We start from the raw sequence: 19205 nt of genomic DNA on the forward strand, positions 1-19205 counted from the left end.
CTCTCTTTTTCTCTTCCTTTGTTGCTCTTTGTGTCTTTCTCTTTCTGTGTCTTTTAACCTCTTTTGCTCTTACTTCCTTTTTTCCTTTTCTCTCTTCTCTCTTTCTCTCTCTTTATACCCTTTGCGCTTTCTTTTCTCTTTTCTCTCCTTCTGTTTTTCTATTTCTCTTTGGATTTCTTTCTTCCTCTCCCTTTCTTTTCCCCCTCTCTCATGATTTTTTTATCTTTTGTTTCTCACGCTCTCTCCCTCTCTCTTTTTCTTTCTTTGTCCCGCCCTCTCTCCCTTCCTCTCCCTCTTTCTCTTATTTCTTTATTTCTCTTTTTCTTTCTCTTTAATCTACTCGTCCGGGCCCCGAGAGAATGTTTGTTCTATCGTGTGGCCCCCGAGTTCAAATGAGTTTGACACCCCTGGTTTAAATGGTTTCTTATCGAACTTCTGCATTAAGTTGCTTCGGCTTTATATGGACCAAAATCGGGATGAAATCACTTGACTTTGGAACGCCACAGAGAGATGTGCAATCATTTTATTTCGGAGCCATACGTACTCATGAAAAGAGCCATATATGGCCCCCGAGCCATAGGTTCCCTACCGCTGAGCTAGAAGCTAACAAAAACTTGGAAGCAGAGGAACGCACAAACTCTGGATGCTATAATTGCCTATATCAATTTATTACCGCTCCAATTTTGAAGGCGTCCTCCATCTTCTTTTTCATGTGCAAAATGAAAAAAGAGAAGCCGCATCCTACAAAAGCTCGGCCCCTAGTGAAAACCAGCTTCACGTGGCTTACCTCACCTCAGACATCATCACATCATTCTTTTAGTAGCCTTCTTATGTTTATTTTTTTCTTTCGTCTGAACCCGAAGATGCACTTATGCTCAATTTTTCGTCAAATTTTTTCTTGCTGCCCAAAATTTCCGGACATCCTTAGTTATGACCACCAAGTGCTGAAATGTTTAAATTACACTATGCTGCCCTACTTACAAACAATCGTTTGTAAGTTGAATTTGTTTGCAAGTTGCTTCAGTGCTATATTTTGTATGTTTAAGGTTTGTATAAGTTTGTTAAAGGCTTATATAAGTAACCTGTATTGTTTTGTACTAAAAAAAAAATAAACATTTCATTAAATAATATGCTCTATAAAGGTAAATAAAGTTAAGTTTAGCTTACTTTTGGAAGATGGGCTTCAAGAGTTAGGCGACTTCCTCCTCTGTGGTCAAAAAGTGGCAGAAAAAAAGCGATCCAACCATTTTCTCAACCGCATCAAGCTTTCTTATTCCACTTTCATTTTAAATGAAACGACTCGCCTCTTCTTTATATTTTACACCAACCATATCGAATGGGTGTACGAGATATGAAACAACAAAAATGTCTGTTTCTAGCGCGCTGGAGATACAGTATAGAATGTTTACTCACAAACTCGGAAGAGGAAGCAGATTTCTTCTTCGGAGTGGATGCTGGGTGACCTCTCACAGCGCCACTCGCCGGTAGTGGCGGAAAGAAGCACTACAGTGCACACAATACAAAATCTAACTTACAGCAATGTCCGGATATTTTTCCTCATCCCGAAAGTCGAAATGGTCGTAAGTAGGGTAGCGTCTGTACTGTATTTTCTGCACTATAAGGCGCACCTGATTATAAGGTACAACCCCAAAAATAGTCTTTTGTAATATGTTTTTGATATATAAGGCGCTCTGGACTATAAGGCGCATGGAATTAAAACTACAGTAAGAGCTAGGGTTGCATAAAAAAATATAAGTTCATATGAGAATAATTTATTTCATATACATGAATTAACATTATAACCACAAAAATTAATCAATTTATAAATGGTGGCAACTGAGCTGTCCTCACATCAAAGTATCCCCTCTGCTACATTTTTCTTATTTTGTCCTTTTAGCGAGAAACAATGAACATGTTAGCCAAAAAAGGGCACTCTAAGATCAACCTATATGTTTCTCAAAGGCACAGCAGTGATCCTACACTGGCAAAAATGAATTTTAACCAAGCATTATTTATATCTATTAGATTACACATACACAATTAGAAAAATACAAACTATAGAATAAAAAGCTTTCAAATAATTGAAAGAGCCCTGAGAATAAGACCACTCTGTTTCTCAAAGGCAGAACAGTTACCGCATGCAGTATCGTTTAATTATAAATGTGCATTCCAATGTCATCCACCTGTCAGAACCAGAACAGATGGTAGACCCAAACGCGTAACGTTTCACACAAAGTTTTATTGGAGAATCGAGTAAGTTAGGTGCAGGGAAACAAACGACAGAGATCCGGTGCTCACTGTGCAGGAGGAGTAAGGAGCTCACGGGATCGGACCGTGGTCGGAATGCGGAAACGAGTTGAGTTGCCGGGACGGGCCATCGGAGCGTGGTCGATGTGCTAAAACGGCTCAAGTAGCCAGAGCGGGAGATCGGAGCGTGGTCGGTGGGCAAAAACGGGTCAAGTAGCCAGGGCGGGAGATCGGATCGTGGTCAGTGGGTAAAAACGGGTCAAGTAGCCAGGGCAGGAGATCAGAGCGTGGTCGGTGGGCAAAAACGGGTCAAGTAGCCAGGGCGGGAGATCGGAGCGTGGTCAGTGGGTAAAAACGGGTCAAGTAGCCAGGGCGGGAGATCAGAGCGTGGGCGGTGGGCAAAAATGGGTAAAGTAGCCGGAACAGGAGATCGGAGCGTGGTCGATGGGCAGAACGGGTCAAGTAGCCAGAGACGATCGGGAAGTCGGGGACTGACAAGCAGGATACAGGTAAGGACGGGACGGACTGGAGCCAGAATCAAATAGTGCCTGCCTTGCGTAAGCGGAGGTTTGCTGACGGACTGACAAGGAGTGAATGGAGTTTAAATAGGAGGGGAACCAATCAGGCAACGAGCAACAGCTGGCGCCAAACAGCAGCGACTCTATTTCCTGAGAGTGCTCAGGAAAAATCCTCTGAAACAGCAGCTGCTGGTGTCCTTCTACAGAGCCACAGCGGAGAGCATTCTGTCATACTGCATTACAGTATGGCATGCTGGGTGCACGGCAGCAGACAGGAAAACACTTCAGAGGGTCATCAACACAGCCCAGAGAATCATTGGTTGCTCTCTACCCAGTCCGGAGGACATTGCCTGCTCTCGCTATCTAACAAAGACTTTTCTCACTCCGGCCAACACCGGCAGACGCTACATGTCACACAAAACAAATACAAACAGAGTCAGAGACAGTTTCTTCCACAGAGCCATCACCACCCTTAACACACACCGCACAAAAAACTTGCAAACACACTACCTAATACAGATGTAAAATTGTATTCATGCCTATGCTTACTTTGCACAATGTTGACTATTTTTGCACTACCGCATATTGCACTAATATGATCCCAAAACTATGTAAACATCCTACATGCCCACACTTTCTTGTGTAAATATTGTGTAAATTATAACCTTTATCTTCTTTGTTCCTTTATCTTCTTTGTTTTCTTTTATCCTCACTGTTAAATGTGAAACTGGAGTGCCACGTCCAATATCGTTGTCACAATATGTTCAACCCACTTTGTAACAATGTGTCATGTCCTGCACGGTTGTCATAGCGCCCAGCTGGCCCCGCCCCTTGACACCGGCTGAGACGCATTGGACTGATTGCTCTTGGAGTACTTAAGCGCGCTCCTTTGCGGGAACGTTTGTTAAACCTGGTTAGACTTCTGTTAAAACCTGTTAAATGCCTAGTTCCGTGAATCTGCCCGTTGACCCTGTTTTGTTTTTGGTCTGTTTCGTTTGTTTGTTTTTGACAACTTGTCTTCTGTTTGGATTTCTAATCCACTCCGCGACCATCGATCCCCGGATCGAGTGTGCGCACCCTCCTAATCCTTCCCCCAATAAATTGTGAGTACGTCTACGCGAATGGGTCCTTTTTTCCTGTTTCCCGCTCCGTTTCGTGAACACAATGACAATAAAGGCATATTCTATTCTATTCCATTCTATTCTAAATTCCTGGCAAATTTGGGGTTGTTTGGTGCGCCGTATAGTCTGGAAAATACAGTTATTTAGCCCTTTGGTTCCTAATCACTGCCGTGGTTCGCTCAACCAAGTCCCCACATTTTTCTTTACCAAACAGAATATTTCCTTTTTTTTCAATTGTTTTTAATCCATTCTCACTCCTCTACAGATACAAACGAGTGCGAGCTCCTCAATCGCGTCTGCGGAGAGGCCGAGTGCGTCAACGTGGAGGGTTCCTTCCATTGCACGTGTCCCAGCGGCCAAGAGTATAATGTCATGGCCACCAGATGTGAACCCGTCCCCACAGGTGACGCATTTTTCGTCTCCTAACTAATGATCGTTCCCGAGTATTATATCGGAAATGTTTGTTAGCAAGATACCAGAAGGGCTATCATTTCTAATCTAAGGCGATGTCAGTTTGGCTGAAGCCGATCCAAAAGGACCCAGGCGTGAGTCAGACCATTTCGCGCCTGCCATAGGGACAATTACTCAGTGTTGCACGAGGAAGATTGTTTTCTTCCTCATTTATCATGAAGCTCGTTTAACAGTGACGGCTGAATATTTTTTTCCACATGTCATTTGGAGAAATTGAGTCGTGTAGATTATAGATTACGGGTTCAGGTGGGGTTATTCAGTTCGTGAGTTCAAGTGGTTGTCAAGTTGTCCATCGTAGATAAGGGGTGCTCACACTTTTCTACTTTTGAGTTACTTACAAAATGAGCTAGTCAAAATGATCTATCCAACATATAAAATGCAAAACTTTAAATTATTTTTGAATGTTTTAGGGATTTCTTTTTTGGTCAAATCAAGTCATGTTTATTTATGACGCCCTTAATCACAAAGAGTCTCAAGGGGCTGCCAGACCGCATACTATTGTTACACCATCCCCTGATCTAAAACCTACATGGGGGCAAGGAAAAACTCAAAACCTCAACATAAGGACAGTCAAGTCGTTATTATTTGTGGCGCCCTTAATCACAAAGAGTCTCAAAGGGCTGCACAGACTATTACAAACTATAGACTATTATGACACCATCTCCTGATCTAAAACCTACATGAGGGCAAGGAAAAACTCAAAACCTCAACATGAAGAAAGTCAAGTCAAGTCATGTTTATTTGTGACGCCCTTAATCACAAGGATTCTGGAAGGGCTGCACAGACTACATACTATTCTATTACAGCCTACAGACTATTATGACACCATCCCCTGATCTAAAACCTACATGAGGGCAAGGGAAAACTCAAAAACTTTTGCATGAGGAAAGTCAAGTCAAGTGAAATCATATTTCTTTGTATAGCGCTTAATCACAAAGAGTCTCAAAGGGCTGCACAGACTACTGATTATTGCAAACCACAGACTATTATGACACCATCCCCTGATCCAAAACCAACATGAGGGAAAGGGAAAACTCAAAAACTTTAGCATGAGGAAAGTCAAGTCAAGTGAAATTATATTTCTTTGTATAGCGCTTAATCACAAAGAGTCTCAAAGGGCTGCACAGACTACATATTATTGCAAACCACAGACTATTATGACACCATCCCCTGATCCAAAACCAACATGAGGGAAAGGGAAAACTCAAAAACTTTAGCATGAGGAAAGTCAAGTCAAGTGAAATTATATTTCTTTGTATAGCGCTTAATCACAAAGAGTCTCAAAGGGCTGCACAGACTACATATTATTGCAAACCACAGACTATTATGACACCATCCCCTGATCCAAAACCAACATGAGGGAAAGGGAAAACTCAAAAACTTTAGCATGAGGAAAGTCAAGTCATGTATATTTGTGATGCCCTTAATCACAAGGAGTCTCAAACGGCTGCACAGACCACAGATTATTGCAAACCACAGACTATTATGACACCATCCCCTGATCTAAAACCTACATGAGGGCAAATAATACACAGATATTGTCAACATAAAATATAAGTTATTCATATGCTATAGAATAGAAGTGTGTTTTAAGCTTAGATTTAAACATTTCCACTGAGGTTGCAGATCGGATCTCAAGGGGAAGAGCATTCCACAGCACTGGGGCCCGAATGCAGAATGCTCCCGAACCTGGGGATTTCTTCTTGGCTCTTGGCATCACTACATTTTCAGAGCGAAGGCTCCGGACCGGAACATAGGGGGAAATTAAATAAAATTAAATCTGAAAGATATAAGGGAGCAAGTCCATGTATTATTTTGTATAATCTTAAGAGAACCTTGAAATCACATCTTAGGCTAACAGGGAGCCAATGCAGGTTAGCTAAAATCATGGCAATGTGATCAAACTTTCTTATCTAAGTGAAAAGCCTCGCTGCAACATTTTGTACAAGCTAAAGGCTCTTGATTTTGGACTTCGGGAGACCGGAGAGTAGTGCATTACAGTCATCGAGACGCGTGAATTATAATCTCCGCATCCGACTGAGACAGCATAGGGCGAATTTTAGCAATGTTACAAAAATGGAAGAAAGCTGTTCTAGTAATATTCTAAACCTGTTTTTGAAAGGACAGATCGGGGTCAAATATGACACCTAAATTTTTGACTGAGTCACTCTGGGTGATATTACATTTGTCAATATCCAGAGCAGATTTTGAGAGCAAGTCACGGCATTTACATGGACCAATAATCAACATTTTGGTCTTTTCAGGGTTTCAAAACGGATTAAAAAACAATCAAAAATTGCCCAGGAAATAACCAATATTTGTAACGACCAAAACAGCACAAAACTAACCTAAGAAACATTGAATAAAGAATTACCAAAATATGACAAGAGAATGACCAAAATATGACAAGAAATTACAAAAAAATACACAAAACTTACCCCAAGAAAGAAAAATTGACCAAAATATAGACACAAATTAAACAAGACACTGCCAAAATCTGACAAGAAACAAAGGACTAAGAAAAAATAGCTGAAAACACACAAAACTGTACAAAAAAAGAAAAATTAGGGCGGCATTAGCTCAGGAGGTAGAGCGCTCGTCTTGGGATCAAGAGATCGCAGGTTCGATTCTCGGCTCCTCCGTGTTAAATGTCGAAGTGTCCTTGGGCAAGACACTGAATCCCTAATGCCCCCAATAAGCAGGTCGGCGCCTTGTATGGCTGCATGGCCGCTATTTGTGTGTGTGTGTGAATAGATAAGTGTGAAGCACATTGTAAAGCGCTTTGGGAGGTCTTCATTGACTTGAAAAGCGCTATAGAAATGCAGACCGTTTACCATTTAGCATCTTGATTATCCTCAAAAAGTTTGGAGGCTGACTCCCTATTGGTGTGTGAGTGTGTGTGTGAATGGGTAAGTGTGAAGCACATTGTAAAGCGCTTTGGGAGGTCTTCATTGACTTGAAAAGCGCTATAGAAATGCAGACCATTTACCTTTTAGCATCTTGATTATCCTCAAAATGTTTAGAGGCTGACTCCCCATTGGTGTGTGAGTGTGTGTGTGAATGGGTAAGTGTGAAGTACATTGTGAAGCGCTTTGGGAGGTCTTCAATGACTTGAAAAGCGCTATAGAAATGCAGACCATTTACCATTTAGCATCTTGATTATCCTCAAAACGTTTGGAGGCTGACTCCCCATTGGTGTGTGAGTGTGTGTGTGAATGGGTAAGTGTGAAGCACATTGTGAAGCGCTTTGGGAGGTCTTCAATGACTTGAAAAGCGCTATAGAAATGCAGACCATTTACCATTTAGCATCTTGATTATCCTCAAAAAGTTTGGAGGCTGACTCCCTATTGGTGTGTGAGTGTGTGTGTGAATGGGTAAGTGTGAAGCACATTGTAAAGCGCTTTGGGAGGTCTTCATTGACTTGAAAAGCGCTATAGAAATGCAGACCGTTTACCATTTACAAGTTGAGTGGCATCCATCTTTATTTTAACGTTTATTTCCGTCTTTTCAGTGTCAGCAGTCGAGCATAAAGAGTGCTACTTCAATCTCAACGATGAGAACTTGTGTGAGAGTGTGCTGACCAGCCACGTCACCCTGCAAGAGTGCTGCTGCACCTTAGGAGCCGGCTGGGGGGACAATTGTGAAGTCTATCCCTGTCCTGTTAACGGCACGGGTACGTTTTCTGGACTGGATTTGTTTCTTTTAAATGCTTGCTTCATTTAAAATACATGATGGAAACTGAAAAACAATTGTGTTGAAATTGTAGAAGGTTAGAATAATGGATTATTGTTGGGGATCGCCTATTTAGTTATTATTATTTTGAGTTCTCTTTTTTTCTCTACTACAAAGTATATCTAGTCATCCAGGACAGTAGGGGGCAGTGACATCGTCAGTTGTAATGATCCAGGTTTTTCTACCTTGTTATTGAGAGCACTACTGAGCAATGTTCTCTAATTTTCCTTACGGGTCTGAGTGTTCACACAAAGTCGGTGAGCAACGCTTGAAACAGCAGTGAGCAACGGCAATCCCAAGTGTGGCAACTAAGTCATTATCAAACATGTCCAAAACTGGACATCATGTTACATTTTGCTGAATTTGTGGCAATGCAAAATTATTTTTCACTTCTGAATGAATTGACTCATGTACTATTGCAAAGGTTGTGCGGCCTACAAACGTCATTTGTTTTTACAACAATTCTTTCACAAGATTTCCATTTCTTTTTTTTCCTGGTATCTTTTGTCGCATAATACTCACATTTTTGGGGGCTTGTTTAGTCGGTTGCATGATACAGAACTGTATTTAATCACATTTTTTAGTGGAAGTACAATGTTGGCAACAAGATTCACTTGGTATAATTGGAAATTATTTGAATGCAACACAAAATGTCTTCGTTTTCCCTGTTTTTTCTAATTTTTTTTAATCCTTTTTAAAAAAAAGTCTCATTTTGTTTGTTTTTTCCTAGCTGTTACTTTTTTCTTTTTGTTCTCTATTTATTTTTTCCTCTTGTTTCTTTCTTTTCTTTTTTTCTGGCTTTTTTTCTGAATTTTATTCCTTCTTTTTTCTCTTCCTTTTTCTTTTTTTTCTCAGCATTTCACTACTTTTTCATTTAGGTATTTTTTTCTTTTTTGTTCTATTCCCCCCTTCCTTTAAGTCATTTTGTGCATAATTTTACATAATAAAGAAGCAAAAACAACCTGAAGAGCCGTTTAAGACCCGAAAGAGCCGGTTGCTTTTTAGTGAGCCGAGCCGAAGAAGCCGGTTCTCGAAAAACTTTAAAAACTCACAGCTTAGAGGGAACACTGCTACTGACACCTATTGTTGTGGAAGTGCAATGACACTTTATTTTAGAACATTTAAAAAAAATGGTAAATGGTCTGCTTTATATAGCGCTTTTCAAGCCAATGAAGACCTCCCAAAGCGCTTTACAATGTGCTTCACACTTACCCATTCACACACACACTCACACACCAATCGGGAGTGAGCCATGCAAGGCGCCTATGGTCTGCATTTCTAGTCACTGAAGACCTCCCAGTGTGCTTTACAATATCCTTCTACAGTAATACTACTAAAATACTACACGTATGATACAAAAATGATGCCATGGTAAAAATAAGATATAAATACTACTGTAGAAATACAACAAAAATACTACGAAAATACCACGAAAAATACAACGAGAGTAATGCTACAAAAAAGGTATAGTAATACTATGAAAATACTATAAAATTCCACAAAAATACAACTATAGTAATACCCCAAAATTACAACTAGAGTAATACAACAAAGATACTACAGATATACTACATTCTATCACAGAAATACTACAGAAATACAACTGCAGAAATAATATGAAAAATATCACAAAAACTCTACAAATATATTACATTCTATTACAGAAATATTACAAAAATACAACTAGAGTAATACAACAAAGATACTACGGATATACTACATTCTTTTACAGAAACATGACACAATTTCAACTAGAGTAATACAACAAAGATACTACAGATATACTACATTCTATTACAGAAATACTACAATAATACAACTGCAGAAATACTACAGAAAATACCACAAAAAGTACATTCTATTACAGAAACACTACACAATTTCAACTAGAGTAATATAACAAAGATACTACAGATATACCACATTCTATTACAGAAATACTACAATAATACAACTGCAGAAATACTATAGAAAATACCACAAAAAGTATTAAATGAAATTAAATGATCTGCATTTCTATAGCGCCTGCTTATTGGGGGTATTAGGGGTTCAGTGTCTTACCCAAGGACACTTCGACATGTAACACGGACGAGCCGGGATTCGAACTGGGATCCCTTCATCCCAAGACGAGCGCTCTACCTCCTGAGCTACTGCCGCCCCTTTCAAATATACTACATATATACTACATTCCATTACAGAAATACTCCAGAAATAAAACTGCAGAAATACTATAAAAATACCACAAAAGTATATCTATGACAGAAACACTACAAAATTTCAACTAGAGTAATACAACAAAGATACTATAGATATACTACATTCTATTACAGAAATACAACTGCAGAAATACTATAAAAATACCACAAACGTTCTACAAATATACTACATTCTATTACACAAATACTACAAAATTTCAACTACAGTAATACAACAAAGATACTACGGATATACTACATTCCATTACAGAAATACTACAGAAATAAAACTGCAGAAATACTATAAAAATACCACAAAAGTATATCTATGACAGAAACACTACAAAATTTCATTTAGAGTAATACAACAAAGATACTATAGATATACTACATTCTATTACAGAAATACAACTGCAGAAATACTATAAAAATACCACAAACGTTCTACAAATATACTACATTCTATTACACAAATACTACAAAATTTCAACTACAGTAATACAACAAAGATACTACGGATATACTACATTCCATTACAGAAATACTACAGAAATAAAACTGCAGAAATACTATAAAAATACCACAAAAGTATATCTATGACAGAAACACTACAAAATTTCAACTAGAGTAATACAACAAAGATACTATAGATATACTACATTCTATTACAGAAATACAACTGCAGAAATACTATAAAAATACCACAAACGTTCTACAAATATACTACATTCTATTACACAAATACTACAAAATTTCAACTACAGTAATACAACAAAGATACTACGGATATACTACATTCTATTACAGAAATACTACAATAATACAACTGCAGAAATACTATAAAGAATACCACAAACGTTCTACAAATATACTACATTCTATCACAGAAATACTACAACATTTCAACTAGAGTAATACAACAAAGATACTAGATATACTACATTCTATTACAGAAATACTACAGAAATACAAAAGCAGAAATACTATAAAAATACCGCAAAAGTTCTACAAATATACTACATTCTATCACAGAAATACTACAAAATTTCAACTAGAGTAATACAACATAGATACTACGGATATACTACATTCTATTACAGAAATACTACAATAATACAACTGCATAAATACTATAAAAAATACCATAAACATTCTACAAATACACTACATTCTATTACAGAAATACTACAAAAATTCAACTAGAGTAATACAACAAAGATACTACAGATATACTACGTTCCATTACAGAAACACTACAAAATTTCAACTAGAGTAATACAACAAAGATACTACAGATATACTACGTTCCATTACAGAAATACTACAGAAATAAAACTGCAGAAATACTATAAAAATACCGCAAAAGTTGTACAAATATACTACATTCTTTCACAGAAATACTACAAAATTTCAACTAGAGTAATACAACAAAGATACTACGGATATACTACATTCTATTACAGAAATACTACAAAAATACAACTGAAGTAATACAACAAAGATACTACAGATATACTACATTCTATTACAGAAACACTACAAAATTTCAACTAGAGTAATCTGCAGTTGTATTATTGTAGTATTTCTGTATTAGAATGTGGTATATCTGTAGTATCTTTGTTGTATTACTCTAGTTGAAATTGTGTAGTGTTTCTGTAATAGAATGTAATTTTTGAGGAATTTTCTATAGTATTTCTGCAGTTGTATTATTGTAGTATTTCTGTAATAGGATGTGGTATATCTGTAGTGTCTTTCTTGTATTACTCTAGTTGAAATTTTGTATTCTTTCTGTAATAGAATGTAGTATATCTGTAGTTTCTTTGTTGTATTACTTCAGTTGTATTTTTGAGTATATCTGTAATAGAATGTAGTATATTTGAAGAATGTTTGTGGTATTTTTATAGTATTTCTGCAGTTGTGTTATTGTAGTATTTCTGTAATAGAATGTAGTATATCGGTAGCATCCTTGTTGTATTACTTCAGTTGTATTTTTGAGTATTTCTGTTATAGAATGTAGTATATTTGTAGAATGTTTGTGGTATTTTAATAGTATTTCTGCAGTTGTATTATTGTATTCTTTCTGTAATAGAATGTAGTATATCCATAGTATCTTTGTTGTATTACTCTAGTTGAAATTTGGTAGTATTTCTGTAATAGAATGTAGTATATTTGTAGAACTTTTGTGGTATTTTTATAGTATTTCTGCAGTTGTATTATTGTATTCTTTCTGTAATAGAATGTAGTATATCCATAGTATCTTTGTTGTATTACTCTAGTTGAAATCTGGTAGTATTTCTGTAATAGAATGTAGTATATTTGTAGAACTTTTGTGGTATTTTTATAGTATTTCTGCAGTTAAGGCTCGCCTAGCGTAGCTTAGGTTCGAAGACGGACTGACCACCGGTGTCAGAAAGACGGGGGTTTAAAAAGTGACAGGGAGCCAATCGGTGTCCGAGGCAGTTGGAGCCAAAGGAGCAGGCTCGGGTGCCTCGCATCAGTAATCATGACAGCAAATGGAAAAGAATTCCAGAAGTGATTAAACGCAATCGTCGGTGCAAAAAAAAGACAAAGGGATTGGCACTTAGCTTCAAGAACATAAATAAATGGCTCACTATTGACACCATGCCATTCCGATAGCACACTCGAGTGACCTTCTCTACGATTATCTCTCCAAAACAATTTGGAAAAGAACCACAAATCATTCCAAGCATTCTTACATGTGATATTGAGCACCAAATTTCCAAAAATAATTTAAAGTTTTGCATTTTTTATGTTGGATGGATCATTTTCACTAGCTCATTTTGTAAGTAACTCAAAAATGGAAAAGTGTGAGCACCCCTTATCTACGAGTTTAACCAGGTTTAACGAACGTTCCAGCAACGCACAGTACAAAGGAGCGTGCTTAAGTACTCCAAGAGAAATCAGTCTAATGCGTCTCAGCCGGTGTCAAGGGGCGGGGCCAGCTGGGCGCCATGACAACCGTGCAAGACATGATAGACGTACTAGAAAATCTGTACGGAAAAACGCAAATTTGTCAATTATACAAATTTACACCGACTATCACGAAACGGCAAATCAATCAAGTCAAACGAGTTCGAGTTGTGTAGTGAAAGGAAGTCCGTCTCTTTTTCGAGAACTGGCTTTTTCGGCTCAGCTCATTAAAGAGAGCCGGCTCTCAAACGGCTCACTTGCTTTGATGCATTATATTACGAATTATTATTTTGTACAAAGAAGTTAAGAAAAAAAGGAAGTATAAAAGGCGAAAATGAAAAAAAGACAGGTTTGTGGTTATCCCTTTAATCAGTATATTACCAACAATAATTGAATGCAGAAAATGAATTCATAATTTGAATAAGAAAATTCTACTTAATTCTATTTGCATGTATTCTTTCCTTCTACGGTGAACGAAAATATGGCAGCACGGCGGCGCAGTGGTTAGCGCATGTGCGGCACAGTTCATGTCTTGGGAACCTCCTGCGTGGGTTCAAATCCAGCTCCAGACTTCCTGTGCGGAGTTTGCATGTTCTCCCCGTGCTTGCGTGGGTTTCCTCCGGGCACTCCGGTTTCCTCCCACATTCCAAAAACATGCATTTCAGGTGAATTGGCCGGTCTAAATTGGCCCTTGGTGTAAATGAGCGAGTGAGTTGTCTGTCCCCGTGTGCCCTGCGATTGGCTGGCAACCAGTTCAGGGTGTCCCCTGCCCACTGCCCGATGATTGCTGGGATGGGCTCCAGCCCCCCCGCGACCCTACTGAGGATAAGCGGTGTAGCAGATGAGATGAGATGATATAATGAAACACATGTACAATATAACATGTTAAACTACATCAATAAACAAAAAATATGGTGTAAGATTTTTTTGTATTTTGTAAGGGAAAATACGACAGTTTGTAAGGGCATGGAGCCCTGGACCTTGACAGGTATGAATTTCTTAATCTCCAAATGTCTGCCTCATTTCAGACCAGTTTAGCCAGATGTGTCCATCTGGAAAAGGATTCATTCCAAGTAAAGATTTGCTTTATGAAGTCTCTACAGCGGCGAGCTATAAAAGTAAGTCCGCGAGACCATTCTTGGATCTTGACACAGAACCAAAACAATACACACAAATATTATTGTTACCAATACTATTATAAAATCTGGTATATTTGTGCAGTACTAATCCAAGTGCTTTTTCCAGATGCAGATGAGTGCACCCTGTTTGGCCAGGAGGTGTGTAAAGGAGGCTTCTGTCAGGACACTGAAGGCGGTTATGAGTGTTACTGCAAGACGGGACAAGACTACGACCCGGTCAAACTGGAATGCAGAGGTCCGCACACACTTTTCAGCTGTTATTAGTAGGGATAACCGATATCTGTTTCTTCCTACCGATATCCTATAAAATCCTTCTTCTGGAGACCGATACTGATGCTAATAACCACTCTTGATTTTTGACTGCCTGCTATATTTTTTGTGTCAGAGAGAGTGCGTGGGTTCAAATCCAGCTCCCGGCCTTACTGTGCGGAGTTTGTATGTTCTCCCCGTGCTTGCGTGGGTTTCCTCCGGGCACTCCGGTTTCCTCCCACATTCCAAAAACATACATTTCAGGTGAATTGGCCGGTCCAAATTGTCCCTAGGTGTAAATGAGCGAGTTGTCTGTCCCTGTGTGCCCTGCGATTGGCTGGCAACCAGTTCAGGGTGTCCCCTGCCCACTGCCCGATGATTGCTGGGATGGGCTCCAGCACCCCCGCGACCCTACTGAGGATAAGCGGTGCAGCTAATGAGATGAGATGAGACTAGAGCTTGAAATTATCAGTCGATCAACACTTTAATCCCTTGTTTATTGCAACTAATGGGGACCAGAACCTGCGTGATGTGCGAAAATCCGCAAAAAAAGCGCAATTTCCTCCCATTTTTAACATGCAATTTGCAGACCCCCACTCCTACCGATGGTCAACCGGGAATAACGAATTGCAGCCGCACGAATGCTGTTCAATTTATGTGGAAATAACAGGAGAAAAGAGCTGCAGCACATGACACAAATTTGCTGTCTTGGCCCTGTTCTCAGCAATAGCCGACCAGGGATAATGGATTATGGTCAAATCAGTGCAGTTCATTTAAGAAGGGTAAGAATGGTACGCATCAGCGGCCCGAACCGGAAAAAATAGCGCATCGCCAGGTCTTGATTTCAGCAATAGTCGACCAGAGATAATAGATGATGGAAAGAACAGGAGAAAATAGCTGCAGCACATAACACAAATTTGCTCTCTTGGCCCTGTTCTCAGCAATAGCCGACCAGGGATAATGGATTATGGTCAAATTAGTGCAGTTCATTTAAGAAGGGTAATAATGGTACGCATCAGCAGCCCAAACCGGGAAAAAAAGCGCTTTGCCAGGTCCTGATTTCAGCAATAGTCGACCAGAGATAATAGATGATGGAAAGAACAGGAGAAAATAGCTGCAGCACATAACACAAATTTGCTCTCTTGGCCCTGTTCTCAGCAATAGCCGACCAGGGATAATGGATTATGGTCAAATTAGTGCAGTTCATTTAAGAAGGGTAATAATGGTACGCATCAGCAGCCCAAACCGGGAAAAAAAGCGCTTTGCCAGGTCCTGATTTCAGTAATAGTCGACCAGAGATAATAGATGATGGAAAGAACAGGAGAAAATAGCTGCAGCACATAACACAAATTTGCTCTCTTGGCCCTGTTCTCAGCAATAGCCGACCAGGGATAACGGATTATGGTCAAATTAGTGCAGTTCATTTAAGAAGGGTAATAATGGTACGCATCAGCAGCCCAAACCGGGAAAAAAAGCGCTTTGCCAGGTCCTGATTTCAGCAATAGTCGACCAGAGATAATAGATGATGGAAAGAACAGGAGAAAAGAGCTGTAGCACATGACACAAATTTGCTCTCTAGGTTCTCAGCAATAGCCGACTAGGGAAAATGGATTATGGCCAAATCAGTGCAGTTCATTTAAGAAGGATAATAATGGTACGCATCAGTGGCCCGAACCGGAAAAAATGGGGCTTCGCCAGGTCCTGATTTCAGCAATAATCGACCAGAGATAATAGATGAGGGAAAGAACAGGGGAAAAGAGCTGCAGCACATGACACAAATTTGCTCTCTTGGCCCTGTTCTCAGCAATAGCCGACCAGGGATAATGGATTATGGCCAAATCAGTGCAGTTAATTTAAGAAGGGTAATAATGGTACGCATCAGCGGTCCAAACTGGAAAAAATGGGGCTTCGCCAGGTCTTGATTTCAACAATAGTCTACCAGAAATAATAGATGATGAAAAGAACAGGAGAAAAGAGCTGAAGCACATGACGCAAATTGGCTCTCTAGGCCCTGTTCTCAGAAATAGCTGACCAGGGATAATGGATTATGGCCAAATCAGTGCAGTTCATTTTAGAAGGTTAATAATGGTACGCATTAGCGGCCCGAACCGGGAAAAAAAAGCGCTTTGCCAGGTCCTGATTTCAGCAATAGTCGACCAGAGATAATGGATGATGGCCTTAACCGGGCATTTCATTTCAAATGGGGCAGACGAGAATGCCTTTTGGACAAAAGTGTGCTTTGACGTTTCCTGCTTGGAGCAATATAATGAATGGAGATAATGGATGGGGGCCAGAAGAGTGGAGTTCACTTTTTTTAGTAGAGAGAATGGCAAAAAGATATGCAATCGGGGATAATTGATCGCGGACGCTCGATTGGAGTTGACTTGCTTGTTGACAGAAGAAAAAAAAGAGCCACCAGGGCGTGTTTTTGATTTAAAAAAATATCTAAGTGCTTTGATATTTAATGTCACATATGCCTTGCTAAGAAAAATATGTCACTTGTTCTTATAGATACCAGTGTCTGAAACTCATGACAAAAAGTTAGCGGACAACTCTGAAAAGTTGACTGCCCCATTTTTCACAACTTGAAACACAATAAGACGACTCATCGCAAAAAAAAGCCATTGTTGCAAAGTATTAAGGATTGATCATCAGAATATGGAACAGAACAACACTTTAAAACTAAGTTTATTATAAATCTACTTATAACATTCCTTGCATGTATGTACCATCAGTATGTACCTGTATTTACTCCTCTTCATTCATGCAATGTTTGCGTTGCGTCGTCTGCTACAAGCCACGTGAACTCCTCTTTCCACGATGCTTTTAATGTGCGTTTACGTTTTGTAGCGTCATCAATTTTGTTAGCTTCTTTTGAATCTTCTTCTGGGTCTGAGGTTTTGGCTTGATTCCTAACCACTTATCCATGTTTCTTGTGTTCTCTGTGTGTCTACTTTGGAAAATGATTTGCAAATGCACGACCTTATAAGGCTCAGAAAAGTCCGGAAGCACGAAGTTATGATGCAGGCTTCTGATTGGCTGCCGACTATGCAAATTGCCAAATGAACCGAAATATCGAAATTTCCAAACTGAACGAATATTTCAAAATTGGAATAAAAATCTTTCGGGTTTTTTTTTTTCTTGAACAAGTCGTTATTTCAGACGTTATTTCATTAATAGCTTTAGTAAATAAAAGTAGATATATAAATGTTGAGGGGAAACTACATAGAGCACACAAAATTCAATGTACTCACTAAACTTCCATACCAGAGAACCTATTTTCCCTAGCTTAAATTTTAGCGTGTGTTCACAATATTTTTCCAGTCTTGAAGTTACTTCAGATATATCACCAAATAATCAAAGGTTTGATTCTTTTTTGTCAGACATTGACGAATGCCTCGATGAATCTGTATGCGCTGGAGCCGAGTGTTTGAACACGGAAGGCTCGTACATTTGTTTCTGTAATCATCCCATGATGCTGGATCCTAACAGTAACACCTGCATCTTCGTTCCTGATGTCGCTGGTAAGATTTTTTTTTCTTCTAGATTTAATCAAGTATCAATATATTGTATTTTCCGCACTATAAGGCGCACCGGGTTATAGGGCGCACCCCCAAAAAATAGTTTTTGGTCCTATATTTTCCATACATAAGGCGCACCGGATTATAAGGCGCTACAATGGGAACGTCGACAAAACAGTCAGATAGTTCAGTCCAACTTATTACCCCCTTAACATTCCGAAAGCTTGCAAAGAAGCAAATACGTGTCTCAGACATGTACAGAAACAGTGTCTGTACGATGTCACCAAACAAACATTTCTTGGTTTCCATTTTATTTTTTGCTGGCAACTGTGTGGACAGCAAAGTAAGAATTTGATTGTGCAGGGAAACGGGGTTCTTTACTGTGCATACGACAATAAACACTTTGAATTGAATTTAGTTTAAAAATAGACTCATCACAGAAACATCAAGATCGTTCTAAAACAGGATACCGGGAAAATATAAAGCCGCATAGCTCACCTAAGTTCTCTTGCAGCCATCACCTTCAATAATGATACGTAACCATGGTCTTCTTACAACCGTGAGTGTAGTTAATCCAGATAGTTTTCTATATGCCGTAGTGCAACCCAACGTGTGATTCACACTCATCTTTTTCGGCCAATTGCAGGCTTTGTTTTGCCGTTTAAGCCAATGCCAGCCTGTAAATGATAAAAAGGATCCTCCCCCTTTACCTCCAAATAACTTTAGCCAATAGCGACTGATTCAAATGATGATTGACACATTGGTTAGGAAATGAAACGCCGGTATATAAATCCCAGCATACACCGCGGACTACTTCGCCTTCGGGGGAAAATCGAGTCGGCGGCTGCTTGAATTAGTTGCAAGACTTTGCAACTTAATATTGATCCATATATAAGGCGCACTGTATTATAAGGCGCATGGTCAGCTTTTGAAAAAAATAAAGGCTTTTAGGTGCGGCTTTTAGGTGCGCCTTATAGTGCGGAAAATACGGTACTTCTACAAGCCTTAAACATACAAAATATAGCACTGAAGCAACTTACAAACAATTTCAACTTATGAACGTATCTTGTTCGTAAGTATG

At 39.1% G+C, this 19205-nt stretch overlaps 1 protein-coding gene across 3 annotated transcripts in view; it reads left to right on the forward strand.

The window, feature by feature from the left end:
- Window positions 1-19205, forward strand: part of ltbp1 (latent transforming growth factor beta binding protein 1) — a 155293-nt gene that overhangs the window by 120249 nt on the left and 15839 nt on the right. For all 3 annotated transcript variants that reach the window (XM_088351050.1, XM_088351052.1, XM_088351051.1), the window contains 5 exons: window positions 4152-4289; window positions 7869-8030; window positions 14244-14333; window positions 14461-14589; window positions 17987-18127. In XM_088351050.1, coding sequence (XP_088207176.1) covers window positions 4152-4289; window positions 7869-8030; window positions 14244-14333; window positions 14461-14589; window positions 17987-18127 — 660 coding nt within the window. The remainder of the gene's footprint in view (window positions 1-4151; window positions 4290-7868; window positions 8031-14243; window positions 14334-14460; window positions 14590-17986; window positions 18128-19205) is intronic.

Source organism: Urocampus carinirostris, chromosome 13 (genome assembly GCF_059441175.1).
Source record: "Urocampus carinirostris isolate Australia breed hairy pipefish chromosome 13, RoL_Ucar_1.0, whole genome shotgun sequence".
Classification (NCBI taxonomy): Eukaryota; Metazoa; Chordata; class Actinopteri; order Syngnathiformes; family Syngnathidae; genus Urocampus; species Urocampus carinirostris.